Here is a 24,354-nt window from a genome sequence, read left to right as displayed (position 1 = left end):
TCTCTGCTCCTTGAATAATTTTATTTTCTGGAAGCTCCTTATTTATAAGGAACATACATAAAATGAACACAACACTGTTGACAATGAACAAAACAGCATTTGATCATTTCCAGCTTTATAAAATTTAAAAAACCTATTTAGTTTTAACAAAAAGACTGACAGCTCAGCAAGTTATATCTTATAGGACCAGAATCACATTTTAAACCATAGACTTAATTGTTAATGGGGAAGGGAAAGAAAAACAAAAAGATAAAAAAATTAAAATCACACTGCATCTAGCAACTACAGTATTTTCGAAGCATAATCACAGCTGATTGAGTGCAATGTGATCTACATCAAAATTCACATGGGATGTCACACAGTGACAGCATTGTAATATACAAGTAACATTTATGCCCTCCAACAAATACAAGTTAAATGAGACTCTGGATTCAAGCAGAATGGAATGTTGAAGCCAAGTAGAAATGTAGTGGAATTCAGATTGTCTGTAACATGACTCAGAAGCATATACTAGAATCATCTGGAACTCAATACTGGTGGAAACATACAGAAGTCACAGCTGTTACACTGCTCTTCATAACTTGTAATAAATACTAGAAAATAAAAGGAAATAACCCATATTTCATGAAAAATACAGTACCTACCTTCAAGGACCAGGTTTTTCCCTTGTCTGAAGATGGTCTTGGAAGGAAGTGAATTATTTTTCTATAGAGGCAGTGTATTAAGCTATAACCCTACTCCAACTAATACACAAGTAAATATACTACCTGAAATACAGAAATCTTCATTTGAACAGATTTAAAAGGAATAACCTTTGAAAAATTATTTGACAAAGTATCAGTTCAACCACATAATAACCCCCTTATACTCAACAGAATTAACAGAAAAGGGTCAGTTTAATACCTAAGAAACAGGTTGTTTAAAATTAGATCCTCAGAAGGTATGCAGTGAGTTAAGTCTCTTTGAAAATGGTACTCAGTGACCTGACATGGGCACTATAAAAAATGTCACCCAGGATCTTTACACTGCAGAAATTCAGTCATCTGAAGCTAACGACAGTGTGTTTGCTAATTAGGGTCCAACAGTAAACGTGTTTAAAGACGAAAAAAGAAAACTTGAATTCAGAGCATCAAATGGCTGCATGCCTGAACTCTGGGCTTTTGGCTTCTTCACTGAAGAAACTGTGCCCATCTTTGAAATGGACCCTTAATACTGTTTCTTGATACTGCATTCAAAGAAATACTGGCAAGAACCAACCGATATCTTTAACATACATGAGCTGCTCTCAGTAAAAATTAAATTGACCAATGAAGCTTGAAAAAGTAAAGGGCCACAGGAAACACATTAACTTGAAATGGAATGAAGATACCAACTGGCTCTCATTAAAGGCGTTAGAATCAGTGTTCTTAGCAGTTACACTGGCACCAAGCAGACCTAAACAAAACTTACGGCACATAGTCAAAATACAGCTTTTACCTGGCATACGCATAAAAGAAGATGAACTGTATGTTTTAAAAAAGGCTGCTACCATGCTTAGGGCTGGTACTACAGAATCAACTTGCACTCCTCACAAACTCATAATGTTTTTAAGGAGATGGGTACAAGAACTAACTCATGTCTGGCAATGTAAGAATATCAGCACAATCCAATCTAGGACAGCTGATCCGAGAAGTTAAGGCCCAAATTTTCAGTCTATCTTTCCAAATTACACATACCATGGGTCTATCATATCTGCTTTTTAATAATGTAATTAATACCAAAAGTGTAAGAAATATCTTAGAAATTAACTAACTTGTTTATGCTGGAAGTAGAAATCCTCTTACATACTCTCTACTGCCAGAAATGGCTGGTGCTACAGTGTCTGATATCAAAGGCGTTGTAGAAACAGATTTTGATCTGGTATTACAGTATTGTAAATAACCTATCAGTACTACATACACAGACCATAATTTAACCTTTGTGCCCAGGTTCAGTAACCTAGTGTCTTTCTTACACTTTGGATTGTTTGAACATGAGGAGGAGAAAACAGACCAAAACAACTGTTACTAAAAATGGAGAAAATTCCCATATGGATTCTCTGTTAAAAGAGTTTGCACAAATTCACAGCCACAAATCTTCAGTAGTTTATGCTGCAAGTGGCACACAATACATGTTTAGCATCTGTAAAAAAGAACCAGAAATAGCTCAATAACTCCAACATCAGGGATTTCCCCAAGCTAACACTAATTCTACTGCATTTTGCATTTTCCTACTAATATCAAGGAACAAACATCAAATAAATCTTAGTCAGGAAAAACATCGTCAAACTGATCCTCGACAGAACATAGCACTTTGCAGAATATATTGCAACAGCCTGCCTTCTTACACATGAAGTTTATAATAATGGAGTGCAGCTTAACACATATTCTAAGAATTTAAACAGTGTTTAGAGGTTTTTGGTTTCTTTTTTAGAATTTAAACCAGCATAGTGGTTTCCAGTCGTGCTGTTGTGAGATTTAATACTTTAAGTCACCACTATGCAGAAGAATCAGCACAGAATGAATATATACACACACACGCACGCACATGTACATGGCATGCACATCTGTATATATCTATATATCCATCTCTATATATATCTATATATACATACAAATATATATATATATATATATGAGCTACTTAAGACTTATGTGGCACTAAAAGCTTACTCGGGTTCCTTGCAGAGGTATGAACTTCAGCTGTAACATTTTCTGGGTTCTGTTCAAATGTACTAATGAAATGGCATTTTCCCACATGTGTAGATCATTCACTGCACTTTTTCTTTCTTAAACAAGCAGTGCTTCCTATCTAGTACATGAACTTGGCATTTATTTCTCATATTTAGTATTTCCTAGTTGTCACTCGAGTTTAGAAGATGCATTGGGTAATCTCGTCTGATTTGAATCAGAAAAAAAAGCAGAAGTTAATCTACGCAGAAATGAATATACTGTACTTGTTGTGTAAGTAGTGCAAGCCACTGCTTTTCCTCTGAGCAATGTGCATACAGTGAAACAGTGCAGACTCAAAGCCATACAGTAACATTATTGTAACCACAGTGATTACCAGAATTAGGTCAAAACTGGATGTCAAGTACAATTTTATCTTCATAGAGGGCAATCACCAGCATGATAGCAAACCCAAGCAGCAGGCCTAGATTCTGAAGGATGAACTGCCCCACAGGACAATAACCATGCTCTTCATTATCTCCATCTCCATGAAGCATTTCTGGAAGCTAAAACAAACAGCAATTTAGGAAGTTATTTCACCCTCTACTCTATTTATACACAAGTTTACAAGATGATACTGTAGAGAATAAACACACCAGGATTCCATTACATAAACAATACACTAAGACACAGATTAAACTCTACCTAACCACTACATCTGATAAAAACATGATCACATCATGTATTTAAAAAACAAACTAAAAATGCCTTGCCTTTCCACTTTTTTTATTTAGCTTCTACTGGAGCAAACATCTACTCAAAGTTCCTCAAGATAAGGACAAGCCCAGCATTCTTCCAGCTCTGCTCTTCTGAGTTTTTACTTGTTTAAAATTATCATGTTCAAATAAACATAATAAAAAGTTTTGACTATTTCTACAGTAATTACACTGCTATAAATATACCCTTTATAATGTCTTTGCTGATTAACTTAGCCATTCATTTGTCATGTTACATGCTCACACATGTGCACATACGTGTCCCTTTTAAATACAGGAACAATAGCTACAAGTAATTCAAAAGAAATTATATGTGACACTATAAAAAACTCTGTATATTCCTTACATTCCTCACCTACGAAGAAAAGTCAAACAGTACTGACAAAGGCAACACATAAATAATAGTGGACTTGGAATATGTAAAAATAAATCTTCTGAAGTGTCTTACAAAACCACCCACAGAGAAGAGAAATACTGAGTTTTACAAAGAAATTAATTCAAGAAAGCATGAGGTAAATGAAGGAATTCCTTCAAAAAAAACTTAGTTCAGAAAAACGTAATACAGTACAAAGTGGAAACTTCAGGTGGTACACAGCAGAAGTCTATGTACTGCTCTTCACTGGATAGGCTAGAATAGTTTGTTATTCCAAGTACCTGAATACTGTACAACAATGACAAATGATCAGAGAATCAAATGCGTAATACCCATCTGTTCTTGTATTACTGTATTTCAAAATGATACATAAAGCTGACAATTGATTCCACCCACTATTTAAATATAAAAATATATACTGGTGTGCAGAATATTTATCACCTCTACAACAGACAGTTTAACAGCAAGCAGTATGCTAGATTTCAAAGTACTGTTAGGTAAGTCATTAAGAATAACAGAAGTAATCACTAGAGAAGATTGCTATATAGCTGTCATGTTGGCAGGCAAGAGTTGTTGCAGAACTGTTTTCTTTTTAATCACAGTTCTATTCACCAAGTAATAGCAAACCTAATCAGGGAATTGTGCTTGACCTGTTGCTGTCAATTCTCACCTCCATGTTTTTTTATGGAAGATCTGCATGTAATTCAGATTTTGTAACTGACCTCTACAGAGACATAATAAATATTGCTGTGCCAAATCTAAAGATGCTTTTAAGAGTAATTCAAGAATATTGTGGCAACTGTTTCAAAACCTAGGAAGAGCATAGTGCCTCTGTCTCCATAACTTCCAAGGTTTCCTTGGCCATGAAAACTGAGAGTATGATGAGTAGAAGTGAAGTCTTAGCTATGGATAGTGACAGATGCCAGGTATTCCACCAGGTAAGTTTTTAAAAAGCTATTCACCATAAAGGCCATCTATTACCAGCTGCTCATGCCAAGAGTTCAGATTAAGCTTTCCAAATCTGTGAAGATTAAATTTTAATGAAGAACAATTCTAAATACTGGATTGATCTCCACCATGTAAAGGCCCATCCATGAAACCAGAGAACTGTCCTACTTTTATTATTGGGAAATTATTAACTTTATTGGTTTATTAGTGGGAAGTGTGAGTGTCTTTCCCAGCCTCTCTGTACTTTTTGTATTTTAAAAGGAGTCACTGGCAGACTTTGGTAGCAGAAACCCAAACAAGCAGACAACTGTAAAACTTCACTACACCTCCCAAAGTATCTTTAACATTTTAAAGTCATGTAACAGAAACACCCATCTACTGTCCACAGATATTTTATGTGTTGTAACAAAGAAAGTTCTGTTGCAGGTGCCACTTCACATCCTAGGTTTTATGCACAGCATGCAAAAATGACATAACAATCTTACCATGTCAACCAATGCCACATAGAGGAACATGCCTGCAGTGATTGCAAAGATCCACAAGGTGATGTTATTAGCATACTGTCCCACCGCTGTGCCTATCAGCATCCCTATGTAAGCCATCATGGCAGACAGGAGGTTGTACACAATAGCTTGCTTTACTGTCATACCTGCTTTAAGAAGCACAGCAAAGTCACCTAAAATGGAGACAGAACACAGGGGTTTAGTTTCAGTGCTTCTCAGGAGAGTAAGTAGTAGATAAATTAGTCTGTATTTATTATGAGTACATAAACTGCACAGAGTTTAATCTAGTACAAGTTTCATGCTGCTGACAATAAAGATGACTCCTCCTCTCTCTAGTGGCTCTTAAGTCTCAGGGTGCATGCAATGTGCCTTATGGCTCACAGTAAAACAACAGCTTTCATCTTGGTTAGCTAACCCCAACAAGAAATGCTTCAATTACAGGGGAAGGATCAGTGCGTCAATGGCACTGGCAACTACGTCTACAGGTTTCACCCTAAACAGTCACCCACACCTACTGGACTCAGCAACAACTGGTACAAAGCATCTTCTGAAGACCTCTACACAGAATTCTACTTTTGTAAACTTGTGTTTGCTTATGTGATTTTACTTATCTTTGTAACACAATGCCACAGAGGTGTAACATCAAAACTAATCTGTGTGCACCTAAGAACACTTAAAAACATGTTCAAAAAGCCTCATAGAACTGCTGTAGCTAGCTAAACTGCAGTATAAGCCTGCTTAACATTCTCATTATGTACTTACTCTGAAGCAATATGGCACCACTACTCTTTGAAGTTCTGGTCACCCCTGCAGCATCTGCATTGCATTATGCTTATTAGGATGAGTATCACAACAGCTTTTAGGTAACTGTTTTGTAGAGATGAAAAGACTGAACACATTGAGTATATTAAATTAGTTACCTAATTCATGGGGAAGCTCGTGACAGAACACTGCTATAGAGGTACTAATTCCTCCTGTAAGTCCAGCACTAAAAGCTGCTCCTGGGGAAGGAGAAGAAAAAAAAAAAAAAAGATGAAAAAAGGAAAGATTCAAATTATATTTTACTATTTTCAAGTCAGAAAATGTAATCAACAGCCTTTTCCAGAGGTGACGCTCTCCTCTTAGAATGCACGCTCTCATGAATGTGTGGTTTATCATTATGTCTGTGCCCTGTCTGTATATAAACTGAATTACATGCATTGCCACTGCAGGCTTTATTACTCAGTTTATCTGAAAGGCAAATCCTGTGAGAGGCGAACACACTGAGCAAAACAGAGACGTAAATGCAACAAGCTAATAAAAAGCACCACTTTTACGGTTTTAGGAACTCTCAAGTACACTAGGACAGTCGACATGAGCAACAGCCTAGCTCTCTCCTTTCCAGGTTGGAAATCCAAGCTGATATTTAACCACAACCTCCCTATATCCTTTATGCTTATTTGTAGAGCATGTATCAGCAATATTAATAAAAGCCAGATGTGGAAAATAAAAAGACGAAAAACACTGCCATAAATCTCTTCCAGTAACTTTTGTGTAAGCTAATTTAATTCAATCAAATTTAGTGTACAAACCCTTTTTGGCTTTAGAAGCCACTGTCTGAATGTCTTAACCTATTTAATGTGACAATGAAGAAAAAAGTTTATTTTTATGGAGTTTAGTTTCTTTAGAAATTGTCTGGAGAAAGTGGAGAAATTGTAGTAGATTCAATTGTTAACTGAGGACCCACATACATAGCTTATCCCACATCCTTCAAAGTGAGTATGTTCCTTCTGCTAGTAATTTGGAACCCTGTGCACTCCTAGTTGCTCCCTTAGTAAAAAACATGCAGTTCAGTACTCTCACCGGCATTTTGATTTGCATGACAAATAAATATTCAAATTAATGTGTTTTTTACAGTTCAAATCACATTTAGAAGTCTATGTGAATCAAAGTTGATTAAAAAAACTCACTATAGTAAGACCTGCTTGGTACTTCAATCTCTTCTATGTTTAGTTAGAAATAAATATATACTGACCATATGCCAACAAAATACTTCGCTCAAACAAAAAAATAAGTAGTACTTTAAAAAGAACTATTTCAGTAACCTAATCATAGTACATTTATTACTTATTACTGTTTAATCATTACTGTACAATTATATGTATTAATAATAATAATAGAAATAGTATTAGTATTACTAACAAGTATCATTATTATAAGTAAGACTGAAAGGCCCATTTTATTATTCAAAGGGACATATTAAGACCCAAAAACCAAATGTGCGTTACATGTGCTCCGTAATTCATAAGGAGGTTTGTCTGCACCTATCTTCATTTGGCAGAGACTGCAACTGTCACTACATCAAGACTACTGTAATGATAGAAGCTGGTCACAGAATATTAACATAGGGAAGACTACTGCAATTGATGGCCTTTTAATTTCTGCTCTGAAGGGGATAAAACAATGCCAGCAATCACAGGAGCTAAGTGAAAACCTTACCTGTGATCACTGATAATGAAAATATTACCAAAGTTACTAAAGATAAGAAGAAACTTGAGAAATACTCAGTGCTTTTTGCTTACCGATTGCTAAGCCATCACTAAAGTTGTGAATGCCATCTCCCATAATTACCATCCACGCAATATTAGCTATCCCAGTATCTTTCAGGTCTTTTCCAGAATGACAGTGGCCATGGGAATGATGTGAATGTTTGTGATGCCAGTGGTGACTGTGCTTTCTAGCTATCATTTTATCTTCACCATGGCTGTCATACTCTGAATCATGGAGATCATGCTCTTGAGCAGCGTGTGAGATATCATTGTGAGAATGGTGCATATTGTTGTCCTCTTCCACAGACAAGAAGTTTTTGGGAGGGGATTCCAGCTGGCCATCTAAATCAGTTAGTTCAGTCTCATTGAGTCGATCTTCAGACAAAACTGAGTCGTCTGCTCCTACATTGAAGCCAGTTGGGAGAGACATGGCATTAATTCTTATTTAAAATACCACCAGCAACTACTGAGCATCACTGAGTTAAGAATTTAACTGCTTTGCGAAAGCAAAATGAGTATTTTAACACATCCCAATCCAGCAACTCTGTTGTCAACGTTCAGTTTAGCCTATAATTTTGCTAGTGACAAAGGTTGTGGTTCAGTATTAGAAAAGGACAGTTGACAGAATGATAATGTCTTACGCATTGTAGATGGAATCCGAATGGCTCAGGAAACCTTAACTGGCTACTCAAAGCACACCCATATGGGTCACAACTTAGCCTTCATTGAAGCATTCCAGCATCTGCCACTGATAAAACAGGTCTTCAAATAGTTTCTGTACTGCATGCATCTTTGTGTCAGACACTTGTGTCATACGGTGAGCTCCTTCAATGTGGCTTATTACCCCTGCTAGCAATCAAAGCTCCTTTTACAAAGAAATACAAAGTGAAAACTATGCAGAAGGCAGACGCGCATTAATTTTAAGTCTACTAATATTTCTAAGGTATTAATAAATAAATGAAACCGGCAATATGTGCTCCAGGAAACAAAACCAGCTGTGGGAAAAAAAGGCAGTTCTGGACAATGAAATTATTAGCCCACAGTAATTCAACAGAAATATTTCAGAGTCAAAAATAAGCACAGAGTGCCTAAGCAGCAAAGAGTTCAAAGAGTCCTAGATAAACAGGCTTCTAACCACCGTCATTTGGAAGCTGTCTGAAAAGAAATGGCATGGCCATTCAGGTCAGTGGTAGTGGTGCTGCAATTCAACATTCAAATTCAGCATGGGCTTCTAGTGCCTGTAGCATGAATGATTTACTCGTCTGCAGAAGAGTGCAGAGTTTTAGAGGCAGTGTAATGAAACCAGTATGTGCTCCATGTTATTAGAAGCAAAATTCTGCTGATCGCCCATTGAAAGAAAACGAAGACATTAAAAGAAATGAAGACACATACCACCATCTGAAACCTGAAAGCCTTTCTATGTTCTACGTCAGTGTCCCAAATCTCATTTTAAGTTGTTTGAGAAGACTACAGTCCTAGCTCCCCCTTTCACAGACCATTCAAATTAACAAAATTGCATTGGTATAAATATAGCCTATGGATTCTTCATCACAATTCAACAACCACAAAGGCAACAGGAAGGGAAGGTTATGAAGCAAAGCCGTTCCCTCATCCTTTTGAGAAGGGCGATTCCTTCTGGGTACACACCACATGAGCATCCAAACTGCCATGAAGGAACAGCATCTGAAAGTTGTTTTGGATACTTGAGTAATATTCAGAGTACTCAGTTGTATTTATGAAAATACATTAATTTTGTTTAGCCCTCTTAGCCAAACTATAATTGGTCAGAGGCTGGAACCTTCAAAGTGAAACGGGCAACCCCTTTCAGATTGTGTGTGTTCGTTTTTGATCTCATTTTTGCCAGGGCTGAGCTAGTCAGGCACAGCCTAACCAGAAAACACCTCAAAGCCAAACAAATAATCCCCCCCCTCCAAAGAACCACAGCCACCCAAAACCTCACTGCTTCAGAAGTCTGAGAACCATTTGTATAGCATATTAGGAAGCATTTGGAGTGTTCTCAGATCTAAGGAAAACAAAATAAAGAAAGATTTAATAGGGAAAGCCTATTAAGTCTTATTAACGATGATTTGCATAACAGCAGCAAAACTGTACAAGAGGTTACATGCTACACGCCATAGGTTACGTGCCATTACTTTGAATCTCATACTCAGAGAAGATGCTGAAAATGAATGCCTACCTGCAAGGGGTTTGAGCTGAAGCCAGTCAGCATCTGGTCTATTATTCAACTTGTGATCGGAAAGTTTCCTTCCAATTGGTGATTCTTCAGTCTGGGGTTTTTTGCACCATTTCTGCTTACTCTGCAACAGAAAACAAATAACATCTGCTTTTTAAAAGGGCATCAGTGGAAATAAAAGAAACTGAAAGGTTGTCCAAAAATCTCTTCAAAACAGGCTTAAGTTACTCTCTCTTGATACATCCCACAGAAGTATGGGACTTACAGAGTATTAATCTCTTTAAGGCTCAGCAACAATATCTATCCCAGTGGAAATTCTTAGCTGCCCACCATAGAATCTCACTCACACACAGATGGTAGTTCATTTCAATAACAGAGTACATAATGGCAAGGAAAGCACTAACAGCCCAGAAACACATGGAGGCAATTATTATATATACTTTTTTTGCTCAACAAAGCAAACATACAGCAAGAACAGCTCCTCTATTTTGTTCAACTTCCGTTTTTTTTATACTCCCATAACTTCCTTGTATTTCCCTTTGGAGAAAAGCTTGCTACTTTCCTATCTGAGGCCCATAGAACACAGATCATACTTTTGGCAAAGCAGCGAGGGGATTATATTACTTAATTAACCTCAAAGAAGATATGCCCAATGTGACAGCTTTTATCTTTTTATCAGAAGATCTAGGAAATACCTCCTGTTGCTGCCTGTCCAGCTGAGGCAGCAGGTCTGACGTGAAAACAGAGAACTTCAAAAGTTTCCATGCTCATCTGGGTGAAGCAGGTACAGCTTCACCAAAATAATTTACTCCTCAAAGTTGAATGATGGAGGCAAAAGCTGAAAGTGTATTTATGGCAGGGGTTGGAACTAGATGATCTTAAGGTCCTTTCTAACCCAAACCATTCTATGATCCTATACTGACTGTTGGAAGAATATGGCTCTTTGGTTGCTTGAATCTCAACCCACTGTCATTCAAGTGCCCTGAGGTTCTTCCTCTCCTTTTAGACCACATGCTCCCAGCCCTAAAAATCCAATCATTTTCAGGGAATCAAGTTAAAATTTGACTGGCAATTTATAGGAAGCAGGAGGTCTGCAAATTTTAGCATTTTCTCATGTAGAAAAACTGAACAGCTCTTTACGCTGGCCTCATCAGCTAGCAACATACAGTTAAATTGTCTGACAACTGTCCTGCTCTATTCCCAGTTCTTTCCTACACATTGCCTTTCCTATTTTGCAAAACAAAAGTCATGGTGCTTTGGAGAAAGAGCTGTCATCTCTTTTACTCAGACCTACCTCCAAATATATCTGGCCAAAAAGCTGCAATCTTCCCCATCAGATTTCTACTCTATCTTCCTAAATTACCTCTTTCACAAAAGGGTTTCCTCCCATTAAATCAAACAGAATGCAGATAAGCAGCACTCATTCATCTTCACAATATAATGAATCATCACAAAGGCAATTCCTCAAAAGGCAGAAGAGAACTTCAGGTAATATATTTTAACATAACATGCAATTTTAGCACATACCTTCTGTTTATTGTAATGCTTGTACATTCTTAAACAATGTTCAATAATGAACAAAACATAAATGCCTCCAAGTGCCACAAGACCTTTCAGCACTGGATCATTTTCTTCCAGAAAGCCTTCTGTCTGCACTCCATGTCCGTGGGCATGTCGATGAGAACGCTTGTGTTCATGTACATGACCTTGGCCATGGTGGTGACTGTGGTTGTGGCCTCCATGTGACTTAGGAGAGAAAACAATAAAACAGCATGACCTGGTGCAATCAGGAGACTGAAATGGATCCAAGCTCAGATGACAAAACGTAACATTGCCAGGAAAGTAGCAGAAAAAGACTTTACAAGTTGGTTGGGTTGTGTATTTGTGTGGTTTTGGTTGGTTGTTGGGTTTTGTTTGTTTGTTTTTAAAACACAAATGCATTTTACTATGGAAACTTCTCACTACACCATTCATTACCCTAATGAATAAAAGAATATTCCTCTGGGAAATATTTTAGGGGTGAATGGGAGATAATCTAGTTTCATCTTTTTTCCTGTCACAATGCTGAACATAATGAGGTTGTCACAATGCTACAGCTAACAAGACTAGCACTCATAATGTCACAAGGAACTACCATTCCCACACTCCCGTTAGCAACCAAAGATGATTTAACAGTTACAGCCAGTTACAGCCTTACTTCTGATATGAAATCCAAACTTTGAAAATGTTTGAAATGCCCAGAAATTTGTATTAAAATTTACAGAAAGGAAACATCCAAACATTAGACTTTATGCTGAAAGAATTAAGATAACAACATTTAGAATTACAGTACCCCACCACAAACTAAAACCTGCTTACCTTCCCAGGAACTGGGACAACTTCCTGGTTCAGTAAGTTAGAAGTTACTTTCTCCCCTAAAGACTAGTAATGAGGAAGTTTAACCCCCCTGAAATACTTTTAGGTTGTACTGATACACAAGAAATCATAACATTGCCAACTTTAAATACTCTTGTTGGTCTCACTGGATGTTTTAAAGTACCGTGACAGAAGTTAAAACTATGAATACACAACTACTTTAATCCACATTTTCTTTCTTTTTGTTAACAGAAAGTCTCAAACAGTTTCAGGCTGTCCCTCACAGTTAAGTCAATCTGCATCTGCAATAGTGAACATTTATGTGTTGATACTTGTCAAACAGTTATTTGAAAATGCTGTATCTAGTTACAATTAAGGAGGGAGGAAAAGAAGGTAAGGAAATCATACTTACATGTGGCAAGAGATGGAGTAGTGCATCTCCACTCATTGTTCCTACAGCCAGAGCTACCAAGAAAGTTAGAAGAAATTTGAAGCACCATTGGTTAATGATGGGAACCAAGATCACACCTAGTAAGGAAAGCAGGCTAATGACGGTGATAGAGATGATACCACAAAACCAGGCTGTGGGAAAGAAATGAACACAGAAAGATTATCAGAACAATACCCGTAAGACTTTTAAGGCTGGTTAATGAATTTCAACTCTCTCAAGAATATCACCTTTGTTTAACCTAATTGTGACTGCTCATTCACAAAATGCCAAAAAATATGAAGGCAATACTGAAGCCCACAGCAAAACACACACAGGCTTATTTGCAGTACAGTACAATATAGGGAAAGACACCAGAGGACAATCCCCTAAAAGGAGCTGAGCAATTCTTCCTGGCTGTACCAGGCTTCCCTCTATAGCCCTTCATGAAACACAAAAAGCAAAAGATTTTGTGTTGGAACAAATCAGCCTCTGCTACTTAAGAGATGTCTATGAGGACTGACTCATATTTAACACTTGTTTTTAAAACGATTCTGCTGCCAAATTTAACTGTATTCAGTATTTCTTCTCCTTTGTTAGGAGGTGCATGTTCAGTTAGGCACCATTTGTTTCACCTGGTGCTTTGAAACACAAGTTTTTATTTTGGAGAAGACTCAGTCTTTGACAGAGGAACTTAAAATGCTATGTCTTGAAGAGCTGAAATTAACTCATTACCAACATAAGGCATTATGTGATAATAGGAATATGGTGACCCAACGTAATCCTATCAGCAAAGAAATATGGCTCTTGCAGTCAGCATCACACCCTAATAAAATATTTTCTCTTCTACCTTCAAGTCATCAGTAGGGCTATGAATTAAAACTGATGGGTTTTTCCTCTTCTCTCTTTGCCTATCACTTCTCGTTTCTTTCCATCACAGAACTTCAAACAACAGTAAGTAAAAACTGTTCAATTATAACAATACAATTCAAAAGACTCACAGACCCAAAGACAGCAATAGTTGGTGCTCCTGTTTTACAAACATTAACTGTATGGGCTGAGATCTTTCATGAACATGACTTCCTCAGTCTGAACTCTTCTTTTGTTATTTTAGCCTAAATGCTTCAGTTTTTTTTCCAAGTTTTTTGCTAGCTTCACTCTTAAGCAAAAATGTTGACATAGTTTGCCAACTTTCATGGAAGTTAACAATCATTTGAAATCATCAGCATTTCCATACTTTGGTGCATGAATTTTCCTTAAAGGTCCATTCATTTTTGATCAACTGGGATAAAAACACCCTCGGAAATGGGGGGGATGGAGGGAAGAGGAGAAGAAAAGAGGAATGAATATGTTGTAGCTGCTCAGTGAATTCTGTGATTTAGCAGTCAAATGTTCCAAGAGTTCTGTCTGTATCAAAAATGCTACAGATCAGATTTGACAAGACTTTGCCATTCAAACTGTGGCTGCTGCAGGCCTGGTCTGTCCAACACCAAGACTTACAACATCTGCTGGTTTACATCTTATTTTGGGATATCAGTTCTTATGAAATCTGTAGCTGTCATTCCACGACAGTGCAGAAAAGGAAACAATCCAATTCAAATGAAAGGGTACAAGAGCACATTCACCATGAGAAACTGGGAAAATCTTTATAGTATACAGTGTACACTGAAATGCATATTGATACCAAGTGGAAAACATGAGAGCTGGTGAAAAGGCAAAGCCTGCCAGCAGATGAGGAACTAAGAAACCAAGGCTGGAAAATGAAAATACAAAAGTAAGTCTAGAGTAGAAGGAGGTCGCTGCTAACCAAAATGCTGCCACTACACAAGCCTCAATTCATCCCCAGAGCACTTCAGTCATGTAGTCTGGATTAACAGGCTCTGCTGAAACAAACAGCATACATGGCCGTGTAATTCAATGCTGAATCATGCAACCATGCACAAGTAGCCCAAATAAATATTATATGGTCATTCGGTAGGACTTTGGATCTCCAAAATGGACACAGACATTATGATGTTAAGTGCCAGGTAAGATGACCAAGAGCCTTACATGGAGAAAAATTGGAAAGAGATTATGTCTTCAGTTTCATATATCATAGCACAGATCTGGCAAATTCATCTTGGAAAGTCTTACATACTCTTATGAATTATACAGTATCCAAACATGGCACCATGATTAAGATACGGCACATCAGAACTAGAATATGGCATCTGTGCATCTCTCAGATGTTGGTCATCAGCTTCTGTCTCTGTTTAAACCAAAATTATCAGCAAAAGGTTGAAAGGTTTATCTCAAATCAATGATTAAAGAAATATATACAGAAGCTGTACATGGCCCCACAGTTACATCTGTGTATCAACACTCCTCATATAAAAAGGACTACTAAGGAAGACTTTTAACAAAATTCCAGTAAAATAAATTTGTGGAAAGATTTCATTGATCTGTAGTGTTCAAAACACTAAAATATTATAGAAGTGGAACTAATATGCGATATTATGAACACTGCAAGAGCTCTTAAGTTACAAAAGCTTGGTGTATAGCACTCCTAGGAATATTATATAAAGCCTTGTCAATGTAGGTAAAGTTATTGTGCAGGTGCTTATAAAATATCCCTGTGCAAAAAAACACGAGGTTTGTGACTGAACAATTTCTTCAGTAAGGGCCCTCTGTTCCAACAGTGGGTAACAAACAGCAGACGGCTTCTCAACCTGGATTTGGACAACTACCTGTAAATTAGAACAGACTAATAAGGTAGTAAGGCAGACTCCTTGGAAGGCCAACAAGAGTTAGGTAGCTTGCTTTCTTGTTGAAGCTTGCAGATAACAGAAGGACTCCACTGAAACAAAGCCTTCCTGGGTTCAGGAACACTGGTATCTGCACAAGCAGATTTACAAGGTATTGGTAAAACTCTTTTAATCGATAGCTCTAACTGATCTCCACTATAAAAAAACCTGTTACTCTTCACTTGTATCACTTCTATTAGCTTGATTCATAGTAGGGTGTACCTTTCCTTTTAAGTAAAATTATTTAGAAGCCCTTGATGATTTCAATGCCACCTCTCCCAGCAAGATACACTGTGAAAGCTCAGCTGTATGTATAAGCCCTTTAAAAACCTGTTAGTAGAACTAATTGCAGAACTATCTGTAAATTACAGGAAGAAAACCCAGCATGTCTTCCTCAGTTTTTGGTCATCAGTTAACTAAATTAGCTTGCTTTAGAAAACTGCACTATCAGAACTAATGGAAACCTTACAGGTTAGTATCAATGAATAGGAGCAGCACTGCTCTAGGTTTTTTGAAAACTTTAATTAGAACTAAAGAAAATCAGAGAAAACGAGTGTTTAAAAATGTCTGCATCCTCATAACTTTGGCAAATACTCCTATCTAAAAAGGTTTACCTTAGCTCAGGTAAGCACACATTTTCAATTTCGTAGCATCCTACAACCTGCAGGTTAAGTTACTCCATGACTGACATTCATCCTACACCTCCTACAATCCCCATACAGCAGTTAAGATTTGTTATTTTGTGATTCACTTCCTTAAGAAAGGAAGATAATTATTACAAAAACTGAAATCTCACTGTAGTTAACACAAGAGTATACAGAAAATGGTTATGAAGAAAGATTTATCATTATCTAACCAAGCTGAGCTGTTTTAGAGGTTATTGTGTTTTCACAATCCATAACTTAAAACCCAATTTTTTACAATTAACTGGCAAACATGCTATTTATACTTAAGATCCCAGTTGCCATAAAGCATGTTAAATGTTCACAATAAGCTTCACTGATTTTGCAAATTAAGTCCCTTAAAATGTTCAAGGTCATCAAGCCAAGTTATTCATCTACTGCCTTTCTCATTACAGAGAAAGAAAATGCATTCTTCTAAATAGAAGCACTCATCTGTAGAAACTTCCTAATTAAACTGGCTCAAAGTATGTGCAACATGGCGGTTTTGTACATGGTTTCCACCTTTTAATTGGCAGAAATGCTTAGAACTACTCTAGAAATCCTCTTGGTAATAAGGCAGGGGTCAACCCTTACTACAGAGAAACTACCCCACAAAACAATCTGCTGCCATATAAAACACAAGCTATATTTGGCTTACCACCTTTGAACAGTTAACAAGATAGTAGCTGTGTCACTGTAGGAGATTCATGTGTAAAAAGTCAAATATTTTAATGACTCCAGCATTGTTAAGAAAAATTAGCAGCAATGCATTCTTTCCAACAGTCATCATCTATGAGAATGTACTTCATGCTTTATTTTGAATGGTACTAATAAGCACCTATGTCCTAATAAATACTCATAATGACCAGTATCGTTATTCTCAAAACATGGACATTGTACCCAAGACTTTTTAGATTTTTAATACTACACCACAGCTAAACATGTCAACAGTTCCATTATAACTTCAGAAAGACAGCAGGAGTAAGCACACTCAATTATGAAACCACAGTGGATGCCACCCTTACATTAACTGCTTTAACAGGAGTAAAAATATTTTTAGCTTAAAACTATGGTAAGAAGAAACAAAAGTCTACTGATTTTAACTCAGGGCAAACCGCCTTAAAACTGCCAACATAGGATTCTGACTGAATACTTCTCATATGCTTAAGAGAACAGCAGTATAGAAGAACTGATACTGGAAGTCAGAAAAGGGAAGTGTTGTCAGAAATGGCAATTTGAATGTTCTTGTGTCTTGCCTAAGTCTTTGTATCTCTTCAGTTCACAAAAAATTCTGGGTGGCAATTCTACAAATTTGCATTACTGCTAGAACATAAAACCAGCAACAGCTAAACTAGTATTTTGCAGTGAATGAGCTGTGATGAAGGTGCTGTTCTTGATTCCTGAATTCAGAGATCCAGATCAAATTCATTAAGAAAATTTATGCCAAACTAATGCTGCAACTTTCCAACTTGGAGACAGTGACACAGACCACCTCAATCACACTAAGAGACAAAGTATGTAACAGTTTAAGAAAATTATTGAAACTGTGGGTAGACTTGGTCACCCTTATAGGTCCTTTCATCCCCAAAGATTCTGTACCTTGCCTATGTTCCTGTAAGAGTCCAACATCCAAAGATATGTGGGACAAACCCAGGCCAAAATTCCTGGGCCACAGGCCCAAAGATAGGCTATTAGGCCTCAATGACAGAAGACCAATAAAAGGAAGTAAAAATAAGGAAACATAAAATAAGAAGCAAAACTAATGAAAAAGGATAAAAAAGTTACAAGAAAGAAAGGTATGCCTCCCTGAGCCACCGTCATTTAAAAGCCATTATACTGCCAAACAGGATGCTGTTTCCTGACTTAAAGGAGCATGCTGTCTCAAATTTCTTCTAATAAGTATGTTAAATTGTAACCATCCCTTTACAGTCAATACTAAGTTGTATGACATTTTAAGCTTTCAAGTTAATACTTACAATGCAAAATGATTTTGAAGGCTTTAGATGTTAAATACCTACCTGATGCACCTGTTTTATCTTTATTCTCAATTGATGCATTTTTACTTTTCATAACATCTTCAAGCTCATCATAATGTACAATACAAAGCCTTCTCTCAATCTGGTATAGCAAAGCAGGACACATGTATACAAACAACTCAGGAGATATTGGAGAGCTGGTTTCCAGACCATAGTACCGTAGCAGCTGGGTAACATTTAAGCACTGCAAGCAAATTGTACAAACAAATTAAGTATGAAAGCAACTATTTCATTAAAAACTACAGTTATGGAAAATTTAGCATATAATTTGAGAACACAAACAGAAAGTGGAAACACTGGCCCACAACATTTCACCAGTGCTAGAACATGTCTTAGTTGATCTAAGTGGTTTATGAAGAAACAGTAAAAGTATCTGCACTATAAATTCAGACACCAATATAATTTTTGATAGATGTCAGTGAAAATGAGTTTCCATAGTCTTACCATTACAAAGTACAAGCAATGAAAAAAGAGCAACAGGAAAGGAGTGCAAGAACATAAATCCAAATCCTGTTTTCTAACACTTCTCTTTATCAACCTTCTCTGTTAGGAGTTTCACTTTTTAATTCAGATTAAAACCTCAACCACAGCACTCACTCCATCCTTTCCTATCCTGACTTCTTGCTTAAAACCATGACACAGCAAAATTGTCCTGCTTCAGTAGTTAATTGCAAGGGGGAAAGGAAAGTATATTTACGGTCCAGACAGAAATAATGGATGCTGAAGGGAGAAATGGAAGAGCTTACACTGACCACAGTGCTACTGAAGCTTCGTTTACACTGCTTTGCAATCTCTTAGGACAAAGGAATTAGAAGCATGTTGAAAAAAAAGATGCAGTTGTTTCTTTTCAAAAGAGTCTCCATGCAGTTCCCAAATATGTTAATCATCTTAGATTCAGAAAGAAGTCCAAAATAAAGGGAAGAGGGTTATGAGTGAAGTATTAATGAATACTGGGAAGAGAAACAACCCCACATGTAGGCAGGGTATCTCAGAAAGTTTAAGGAGCTCTTTTATAGAGGTAAATATGCATGAAGATAGATCTCTGAGAAAAGACAGGCAGACAGAAATGAACACCTCGACAGTAAAGTCAAAACTGTAGCAGTAACCTCTCACCTTTTCACTCTGCAACCTATGTTATGCAATGGTCTCAGTGCTTCTGCACTGATTTGTGGGTATGTACCTTCAATTGTTATGTAACAACAGTGAAAGTCAACTTACCGGTTCTTCATTTAATACTCACCTCTTCACGACCATGTTCATCTTCATTATGATCCTTATGACTATGAGATGGAAAAAGAGCACGTTTTCTTACACTACTCTGTTTACGAGGTGCCTCTCGTTTGCTGGTATGGTGGTGCCCATCCTCATTACCTAAACTGGAATCCTGATGTCCACGACTAGTAGAACGATCACTACCGTGTTCATGACGGCGTACATGCAAGTGAGACGCATCATGTGCATGATCAAGTTTATGAACACGATTGTGCTCATGCTGATCACCCGAATCATGATCTGGGGCATAATCTCCTGAAGTCTCACTGATCTTCTTTTGCTTCTTCTTCTGTTTGCGCTGTTTTCTTTCTGGCTGATCTTGAGTTGTGTTTGTCTCTGTTGAAGGTTCATGGTTCTGTTCTCCATGTTCACTATGACTAACTGAATCATTACGAGAATGATGTGTACCATTATGGTCATGATGATGTAGACGAGGGTGGTGATGACGATGATGACGACTCTGGTCATGACTGTGTTTGCCATCATCTTTTACTGATAGTGCTACTGTCTCTCTTTCAGGGTCACATTTATGATTTCTCTTTACAGCCATGGTTTGGTTTTCTGAATCTGAGTGGCTATGAGGATGGTTATGAGAGTGAGAATGTTTTCCTTCCTGGACTTCTAAAGCATATAAATGAGAAACATGATCATGGCCAATATCATCATGATTTATCATCACTACTTTTACCTCTCCTAAACCAAGGCTTATTAACAGCTTTTCCAGGCCAAAAAAGGATAATCTTCCATTTTCACCGTAACGATCAAAAATCTTTTCAATGTAGTATTTTTGTTCATTTTCAGCTTCCAATGTTGAAAATTTACTCGGCATAGATTCTGTTCCTCCATTCTGGAAGTAGGAATCATTTGAGATCTGACAGTCATTATGGTAGTGTCCACATTTCCCTTTGGGACCACGGTGATGTCCATCTTTATGGCAATGATTGCACTGATGAAAGGTAAATGTCAGCAAACAAATGATGCAAAATTTTGTGTGCATGTGTACCTTCATCTCTGTTTCCTACAAGAAACACAAGGGGAAGCACTTAGGTGTAAGAGCAATCTCAATGTTTGTACTACATGATTATCAGTTTGGTGCTTCTTTGTACCAACTGAATGACTCACAAATCATTTTAGATACCATCATTCACAGAATAGCAATCACAGTATTTTTACTGCAGAAATTGTATTAATATACTTATCCAACAGTAAGATAGGCTCTGTGTATTTTACAGATGCAGTCTTGCATACCATACTTACAGGAGGCAGTTACAGTAAAAAGATCAGCATTTACAGTCAGTCATATCAGAGCATTTTTTGTGTATATTTTCAGAGGCATCTGAGCTTACAATACCGTATAATATTGAAAATCTTGTTAAAATACAAGTTGCAAAAGAATAAACATTATTTTAAACCAACCATACAGTATTTTCTTATTTATGAGGATGACAGGCAGATAATACAGTTGAAAACCCACAGATCATTTGTTCTCTTATGTAATGCTAAAGTACCCCAGCTAAAGACACACACTGCACAATTCCCTATTTCACAGAATCACAGAATAGTTAAGGTCAATTTCGATTGGTAATTAGTGATTTAAAAATAAATTGTCATTAATGAACTTCAATATATTGCTGAAGTGTTTGTATTTTTAGTATTTTTTACTTACTGATTTCAAAGATCTAAGTGGATGTTCATTTAAAAACAAGGTTATATGGCAAACATCTGTTTATGCAACTCAAAGTGCTGTTAATGCTGATAGAATCTCTAAAAACTGGTACTGCTTATTTGAGCTTGATTGTATCATCTACACGTGGTTTTCAACTTAGTATTAAATGCGAGAAACTTACTATTCAACATCAGATAACAAGAGGACACTGCAGAAGTCGATCTTGTGTTGACAGCTGGAAACAATTCAGTATGTTACAAAGTATGACAGTGTTCTTTTGCCTACATCTGCTAGTAAAAATACATGTAAAGCCAGAATAATTATTCCAAGAAAAACTTTAAAGAAAAAAACAATCCAAGCTTATGTAAAAATGTCAATGAATTGGAAAGCTAAAGATACGCCAAGAACTGTATTTTATGAATTCTATTTTCTACAGACTTAATTTTGGGAAGAGAATAACCTCTAAAATACATGGAGTTTTAAAAGAAAAAATAAATCATGTACAGACTGCCAGGGTTTTCTAGCAAGACTTAATTTGTTCTGCTGGTTACCAAGCCAAACAAAATGTGGAACATTTGCAACAGTTCTGCTACATACACGCAGTAGATAGTCAAGCCCTCCTATCAGCAAAGGAGCAAACAATAAAAAGAAAGCAGCATGGAGCTTCCCAATCAATCTGAACAGTTGAATGACTAGTTTGAACAGCTTAACAAGGTTAAAATAGACAAGGAAACAAGTACAGTAGGGCTTTTTACATGTAACTAGTTAAATTTAAAACATGACTGAAAAATGAGAGCTGAGAGAAAGGGTAAGGACAGAAGTTCCATCCACCCTGCTTTCTGCATACCCAAATTCTACCGCAACACTACAGCAAATGCAAGGATGCAAACTAACAGGAAAACAGGTGAAGTTTGGAACACTCTTCTTACACTGAAAGCAGTTTTAGTTCCTTAAGTGCACTTTGAGTAGTAGAGCTGTGACTGATCCTACATTCACAAAGATGCAAATGACCCCATCCATGCATCCGAACACGATCCTGTCTTTCAGACAGGAAATGGTAAATTTAGTTGCCTTTCTCAAGCCCACCCTAGCTGTGAACCAAAACACGCTTCGTGAAATTGGTCATGAAAATGCTTTGCAGCAAACTGCAAACATTTAAAAGTCCATTTGAATTTCCTAAAATATCAGAGTGGGTTTTGTGCTTAAGAACTTCCAAAACTAATGCACAAAAAAAACCCGCAAATAAATCCTCTTGGAAGCTCCTATACGTGCAATAGGTTGACAGAGGAAAGGAATCAAAGGTAAAGAAGGGATACCTTTTAATGACTATATAGAAAATAAATGTGTTAACAAAGAAGACTGAGGGAAAAATTTTTCCTGTTAACCTTCACAGAAGATGAAAACTGAGTTTTCACTGAAGCTTCAACTGCTTGGAAGATTAATAACCACAACAGAACTCTCTTTTGCAATACTGACCCTCTGCAAATATAAGATCAGAAGAGTAACTGTCAAATGGAGCACCTGCAACAAAACTGATTCTAGGGACACCAGACAGCTCAATGGGTAATCACTGTATACTACTGTTTTATTTTTATGAGCACCAGCTCAACCATCAGTCTGGAATGACCCCAGTTTGTCTCCAGTTCAGTCACCTACATTGCAATTACTATTTTAATGGCTGTGACCATCTTTTCAAGTAAATTAGTTCCTCCCCAGAATTTACTGAGATGTTATTTTCATATAGTCATTTTCACTCATGGGTTCCATGTAAGGCATCCCTAATGTTTGTATAAATACATCACTGACATTCAAACAGAAACACTGAAAGCATCTCAGAGCACCTTCCAGAAGCTTTCTGAATTCTCCTTTCAGGGAACAGGTAAGTACAGAGTTGTTACTGGTGGAGTACAATGTAACTGGTTGCAAATCTTTATCCAAAAGTCACTGGACTGAGTCAAATCTCAGACTGTATGATTGTCTGGAAACTCACTCCATAACCTTTAAATAAAGAACATACGCTCTTTCTCACACGGTCTGAGAACCTGGGCTCTATGACTTACATCATCCCAGGAAGCAGAAACATTCTGGCAGTAAGTAAAGGTACTGGGTCAGGAGTATGGCTGGTGACTGATCAACAGAGCTCCACATTTCTATGCAGATCTCCATCAATGGGTTTTACAATGTTGAATGTTACTGAATGTGAAGAACAGGTTCAGGATCTGGAATAAGCAGTTAAGATACACACAAGACAAATGAAAGCCCGGGGAGAAAGCTGAACTTAAATATGCTGGCACAGAAGATGGCAGCAGCAGGTAAGTACACGCAGTGTACTGTAATGCTCTAGCAAATCGTTCAGTACCTTTTTAACTTCACTTTCTCACTAGTGAAAACAGCTTCTCAAGTTTAAATAAATTTCAGTTACTCAAAGGATACTACTTCTGTAGGTAAGACACCTTTTCTCACTCTGCCACATAATGGTAATATAACCAGAACAAGCCAAATTATTCTCAAACAAGCATGGATTCAGACTAAAATATCTCTACCAGGAAATTCATGACTTAAGCATGATCATAATCCTTTTCACAACCTCATGATCTTTTTCATGTGACAGTCTCACACAATACTAGGAATACATTACTTTGAAAATTTAGTCATGCATCCCTAATTCTAGTGTTTAGCTTTGAATGTTACCTTTTCTCCATGCCCTGTTGGTTAAAATCATTTGTAACCAATGACCACGATTCACTGCTGAAATACAAGAGCTGAGCATTATCAGACCAATTTCAAGATCAATTAGATGTCTATTTTCAGTTTAAACAGTAATACCCCTAGCACAATATTTTTACTCTTCTATTATACAAACCTTTGTAACAAGAATTACAATAGAAGATACAGAACAGAGACGCTTACAAAACAAACATACCCATCATAAAAAAAGTCTCAAACAGAAGAACTATTAAGAGTTGATTATTTGTTTCTTTTTAAACAAGCTTCGTTATTCTCTAGGCAATTACAAATAGCTGTCATCTTTAACCTGTCAGGCAGTATTCATATGTGTAGAATACCAGAAAGCTGAAGTTTAAATCCTATACATTTCGGTGGCACAGAATTGTATATAGCTGATCTCAATATAGGAACATTAAG

The 24,354-nt window shown here is 37.0% G+C and overlaps 1 protein-coding gene across 5 annotated transcripts in view; it reads right to left on the bottom strand.

The window, feature by feature from the left end:
• Positions 1-2: 2 nt before the first annotated feature.
• SLC39A10 (solute carrier family 39 member 10) overlaps positions 3-24,354 on the bottom strand; it is a 51,123-nt gene continuing 26,771 nt past the window's right edge. For 3 of the 5 annotated variants that reach the window (XM_065669954.1, XM_065669951.1, XM_065669953.1), the window contains exons 2-10: positions 19,513-20,562; positions 18,255-18,456; positions 12,777-12,946; positions 11,537-11,755; positions 10,013-10,133; positions 7,849-8,217; positions 6,208-6,288; positions 5,270-5,460; positions 3-3,253 (exon numbers count right to left, since the gene is read on the bottom strand). In XM_065669954.1, the coding sequence (XP_065526026.1) occupies positions 3,095-3,253; positions 5,270-5,460; positions 6,208-6,288; positions 7,849-8,217; positions 10,013-10,133; positions 11,537-11,755; positions 12,777-12,946; positions 18,255-18,456; positions 19,513-20,553 (2,553 nt within the window). In that variant the 5' untranslated portion in view covers positions 20,554-20,562 and the 3' untranslated portion in view covers positions 3-3,094. The remainder of the gene's footprint in view (positions 3,254-5,269; positions 5,461-6,207; positions 6,289-7,848; positions 8,218-10,012; positions 10,134-11,536; positions 11,756-12,776; positions 12,947-18,254; positions 18,457-19,512; positions 20,563-24,354) is intronic. The other 2 variants (XM_065669952.1, XM_065669955.1) reach the window with 2 other exon arrangements.

This window comes from Lathamus discolor, chromosome 3 (assembly GCF_037157495.1).
Source record: "Lathamus discolor isolate bLatDis1 chromosome 3, bLatDis1.hap1, whole genome shotgun sequence".
In the NCBI taxonomy this organism is placed as follows: Eukaryota; Metazoa; Chordata; class Aves; order Psittaciformes; family Psittacidae; genus Lathamus; species Lathamus discolor.
The sequence above is the reverse complement of the archived record's forward strand: the minus strand, read 5'-3'. Positions and strand labels throughout refer to the sequence as shown.